Source organism: Phragmites australis, chromosome 23, assembly GCF_958298935.1.
Source record: "Phragmites australis chromosome 23, lpPhrAust1.1, whole genome shotgun sequence".
Taxonomy (NCBI): domain Eukaryota; kingdom Viridiplantae; phylum Streptophyta; class Magnoliopsida; order Poales; family Poaceae; genus Phragmites; species Phragmites australis.
Window position 1 is genome coordinate 4,785,239 of NC_084943.1, and position 5,220 is coordinate 4,790,458.

The window sequence follows — 5,220 nt, forward strand, 5'->3', positions numbered from 1 at the left end:
ACAAATGAGATATTATCTCTAATACCTGCCCGTAGTCCTTGTGTGTCATCAGGGGGGCATCGAACGCAAAGACTGGACCTGAATTCTGTGGACAACGGAGTAGGCAACCCTTTTGTCATGATGTCGGCAAACTAATGAGAGGATGGCACATGCAAAACACGAACTTCACCGAGAGACACCTTCTCCCGTACGAAGTGAATGTCGATCTCGATGTGTTTTGTGCGACGATGCTGAACTAGGTTTGACGACATATAGACAGCGCTGACGTTGTCACAGTGGACATTGGTAGTGGTGGCGATAGGTTGATGAAGCTCCTGGAGAAGTTGCCGTAACCAGCAACATTCGGCGACTGCATGGGCCATAGCTCAGTATTCAGCTTCAGCACTAGACCAGGAGACAGTGGTTGGCGCTTGGATGACCACAAAACCATATTGTCCCCGAGGTAGACATAGTAGCCCGACGTGGATCGATGAGAGTCAGGGCAACCTAACCATCGGCATTGGAGTAAACTGTCAGTGTCGAGGCAGAGGAGGAGCTGATGGAGAGACCATGATCCAGAGAGCCTTTAACATAGCGGAGTATCCGCTTAATCATGGCGAGGTGAGGTTCCCGTGGATCATGCATAAAGAGGCACACATGTTGAACAACATATGCCAAATCTGGACGTGTGAGCGTGAGATACTGGAGAGCACCTGCAAGACTCCGGTACTCCGTCGGGTTATCAACTGGAGTGCCGTCAGAGGCGGACAGCTTAGCACGAGCGTCAACAAGAGTCGCTATAGAGTGACACTCGGCCATGCCAGCCCGCTGAAGTAGGTCGACAGCATATTGGCGCTAAGACAAGAATAGCCCGTATGGAGTCTGAGTGACGGAGATGCCGAGGAAGTAGTGGATGGAGCCGAGGTCTGTCATGGCGAATTCGGACTAAAGGCGCCTAGTGAAGGTCTCAAGCAGCTGTGAGGTAGACACCGTGAGGATGATGTCGTCAACGTAGAGGAGGAGGAAAGCAAGATGCTCTCCCTCCTTGAGTACGAACAGGGACGTGTCGCAAGCCGAGGCGACAAAGCCCATGGTACTGATATGTGAAGCAAAACATTGGTACCAAGCACGAGGGGCCTGCTTCAGTCCATACAGGGACTTGTGAAGATGACAAACATGCTTCGGAAGAGAAGGATCCACAAAGCCGGAGGGTTGCTGGCAGTAGATAGTTTCGTCAAGGTGACCATGGAGAAAGGCGTTCTTGACATCCAACTGATGTATCGACCAAGCCCGAGAAGTGGCGATACTGAGGATGACGTGGATCGTAGCGAGCTTCACAACGGGGCTGAATGTCTCATAGAAATCCACGCCCTGTTGTTGAGAGAACTCCCGCACCACACACCGTGTTTTGTGACGTGCGAGAGAACTGTCAGAGTGGAACTTGTGCTTTAAGATCCACTTGCCAGAAACGACATTGGCTCCAGGAGGCCACAGAATGAGTGACCAAGTGACATTGTCCATGAGTGCTTTGTACTCATCAGACATGGCAGCGCGCTAGTTAGGGTCTGCGAGCACACTCCGATAGTTGGACGACAGTGGGGAGATGACGGAGTGAGTCATCGAGAGGTTGATCCGAGTCACCAGCTTGACTATGCCGACATCCGCACGAGTAACCATCGAGTGCAGTCCAGGTGCAGGTCGGGTAGTGGAGGCAACCGATGGAGGAGCCTGGGCCACTTGCTCAGATTCGGGACCTTCTTGTCCAGAGGTGTGCGAGGGTGATGCTTGGGCCTCCTGCTCAGGCGACCGCTCGGAGGATGCTGGGGCCTCCTGTCCAGGCGCGCGCGTCGCAGGCGCTCGAGCGGAAGAGAGCACATGCCCAGGCGCGCATGAAGAAGGCGCTGGGGCCGCCTGCCCAGCTGCGCATGATGCAGGCACATGCGCAGAAGAGGCCTCCCGTCCATAGGCATGCGCGGAAGAAGTTGGGCCTGCCTGCTCAAACGCGCACGCGGAACATGCCAGGGTTGCCAGCCTGGCCGAACGCAGGCGCGTGCGCTGAAGGCACTGAGGCCACCTGCCCAGCTTGTGGAGAAGACAAGTCTAGACCCTCCTGGTCAGGACGTCGCGTTGCATGAGGCCGATGGACTTACGTCTGCACTACCGGTAGAGGGTGGCGAGGTTGGGCTGGTAGGCTGGGCAGCCAACGAACAACGCGACCGAGCTTGATATGCATCGCGGCAGCACAGGGGATGTATCATACTCCTGCTCCAACAAAAAATCCAAGGACAAAGTAGACGTGCGGTATTGGAGTTTGGTGGAGTACCGAAGGGAAAAACGGACTCGTCGAACGTGACGTGCCGGGATATGTGAACACGCCCTGTGGTGAGGTCAAGACATCGATACCCTTTGTGAGAGGAGGGGTATCCGAGAAAGACACACGCAACGAAACGAGGAGCAAGTTTGTGGGGAGTAATGGAAGAGGTGTTCGGATAGCAAAGGTATCCGAAGACACGAAGGTGCGCGAGGTTGGGTAATTTTTTGTGGAGTTTTTGGTAGGGAGTGAGGAATTGTATGTAGGAAGATGGGCAACGGTTCAGGAGATAAGTGGCCGTGGTGAGTGTCTCAGCCCAGTACAGAGGAGGCATGAAGGCATGAAACAAGAGTGTGCGCATAGTGTTGTTTAGTGTACGAAGGGCGCGTTCGGCCTTGCCATTTTGCTGTGACGTATAGGGACAAGAAAGACGGAGAAGGATGCCATTATCGGCACAAAAAGAGGAGAACACCGAGTTGACAAACTCAGTCCCATTATCGGCATGAACTGGGGGAGCAACATTGAGTCTGAGCGTAAGCATGGAACTGTATTAATGTAGCAAGAACATCTTATTTCTATTTTAAAGGAAAGATCCAACAGAAATGAGAAAAGTCATCAATAATAACCAAATAATATTTGCAACCCGAGTTACTCAGGATTGGTGAGGTCCAGACATCGCAATGAACTAACTCAAATGGCTTCGAAGTGGAGGAACTAGAAGTAGTGAAAGGAAGACGCATGTGCTTGCCAATTTGACATGCATGACAAGTAGTGCGATCGACTTCATTGCATGAGATAATGGATGACTTGTGGAGGACATCAAGGACATCGCGGCTGGGATGGTCGAGACGCTCGTGCTAGAGACAGGCGGTGGCGGCGAGGGCGATGTGGGCACGTGGTGGAGACAGGGAGGAGGTCGACAGGAATGAGTAGAGGTCCCCGCGACTATTGGAGCGAAGAATCACGCGTCGAGTCTTGAGGTCCTTAATGGAGAAACCAAAAGGGTCAAACTCGATCGAACAAGCACTATCTCGTGTAAATTGTCGAATAGAGATTAGATTTTTTATGAGAGATGGAACAACAAGAACATTGTGTAGATGAAATTTTGATGAAGGTGTGTGGAGGACGGTGTTACCGTGAACAAGGGCATGAGTGGTTGTGCCATTGCCGACAGTGACGGGAGAGGGAGAAGGAAGGGTGAAGAGGGAGTGGAGGTTACCATCATCAGACGTCATATGTGTAGATGTGCCGGAGTCCATGATCCAGCCCTCCTGGGTGGATAGGTTGTTCATGGCTACGATCAAGGTGGCCTAGTCCCATGTGGCCGTAGAAGACGGAGTGGAGGACGTCATGGACGGAGCGGTCATGGTGAGCGCCTGAGCACCAGGAGGACGAGTGCCAAGGATCCCGACGCCCGGTGAGAAGCACACCCACGAACCAGTTGGTGCTGATGTGGACGACGGAGGTGTGTGTTGGCGCGGCGGAGTGCCACCACCGTAGGAGCCCTTGCCACGCTTGTTCTTCCCCTTCTTGCCGGCACCTAAGCCACCTGTAGAGGAAGATGATGGAGACTTTTGGCACTGACCAGGGCCACATGAGGCCGACGCACTGCGTTGATAGTTGGCGAAGAGTACAGTGGTGAAGGCGATGCGGGACTCGTTCTCCAGGCGCATCGCCTGCATGAGAAGCATGGAGCACACGTTGGTGAATGTGGGGAGCGGCGCCATCAGCGAGATGTGCATGGCCGCGCTGGAGAAGCAGGGGTTGAGGCCACGCAGGGTGTTGATGACAAGTGCTGGGTCGCTGACAGAATAGCCAACGTCACGGAGAGAATCGGCGAGGGTCTTGATCTTCTGGCAGTAGTCGGAGACAGACATGGAACCCTGGAGCAGGGAGTGAAACTCGGTTTGGAGGAAGACGGCGCGAGCTTCTTTGTTGTCACGGAACTAAGACTCCACGCGTGTCCATAAGGCGTAAGCGGACTGATCCGGCTCCATGAAGATGGCGAGAAGGTTGGTGGAGATCGAGCCGTACATCCATGTCTTCACCGTGTAATCATCCTACACCCAGTTGGGATCGCCGGCCGTGGGCGTGGCGCTCTGAACGTAGGGGAGAAGATTGAACTTGCCACACAGATCAAGGAAGAAGGTGCTCCACATGGTGTAGTTCGAATCTTGCAGGTTGAGGGTGACAGGAAGACGGATGGCGGCGGTCTGCACCGAGCTGGTTGCAGCAGGTGCAACGGTGGTGGTGAGCTCGGAGGAGAAGGCCATGGCGATGGAGGTGGGAGGCAGCGGAAGCTTGTTTTGGATCGGTAGCTGATACCATGAAAGGAAACAAGAATGGGAAAACACCACACGACATAAGGGCATGGGCGTGTGTTCATATAAAGGGTGAGGTACCCTGTGTATACAAGGTAACAGCCAATATACAAGGCAAGAGCCAATCACGTTGGCTGGGAATACAACAGGGCCGGATGCTATTCTGTGTATAATCCGGTGAGATATGCATTGCTATACAAATGAGATATTATCTCTAATAGTATCTAATGTTCTGTCGTATCTTATTGATAATACCATACATCACACTCTGTTGCTGCTGCTGCTTCTTCTTTTGACGAAAGAGCAAGAAGCTGCTTAATCATTACCATTAGAATAAACAAAGAACAAAAAAACCCGGAAGAGCTTGTAGAAAGCAAAATAAAGTACAACACTATAGACGAGGAGGCTCACTGGGACCGTCTAAACTAAACAAAGCACAAAAACATTGCTCTAATATTGACAGAGCCCAGCATGTGTCATCGTTGCCAAGCTCGTCGCTATGCGACAAAATAGCTCCGACTTCACCATGGTGGGTCTCAGCCTTTGCCTCGATATCGCTTCAACTCACACACACAATCCCCAAAGAAAAAGTCTACTTCGCGTCATCGT

General features: G+C 52.6%; 2 protein-coding genes across 2 annotated transcripts; both read right to left on the reverse strand.

The window, feature by feature from the left end:
- Nucleotides 1-486: 486 nt before the first annotated feature.
- On the reverse strand, nt 487-798 carry LOC133905690 (uncharacterized mitochondrial protein AtMg00810-like). Its single transcript, XM_062347453.1, has one exon. The coding sequence runs from the start codon at nt 796-798 to the stop codon at nt 487-489; it is 312 nt and encodes a 103-aa protein (XP_062203437.1).
- Nucleotides 799-3,600: 2,802 nt separating this feature from the next.
- Nucleotides 3,601-4,167, reverse strand: LOC133905692 (uncharacterized). The gene has a single exon (XM_062347454.1). The coding sequence runs from the start codon at nt 4,165-4,167 to the stop codon at nt 3,601-3,603; it is 567 nt and encodes a 188-aa protein (XP_062203438.1).
- Nucleotides 4,168-5,220: the final 1,053 nt, after the last annotated feature.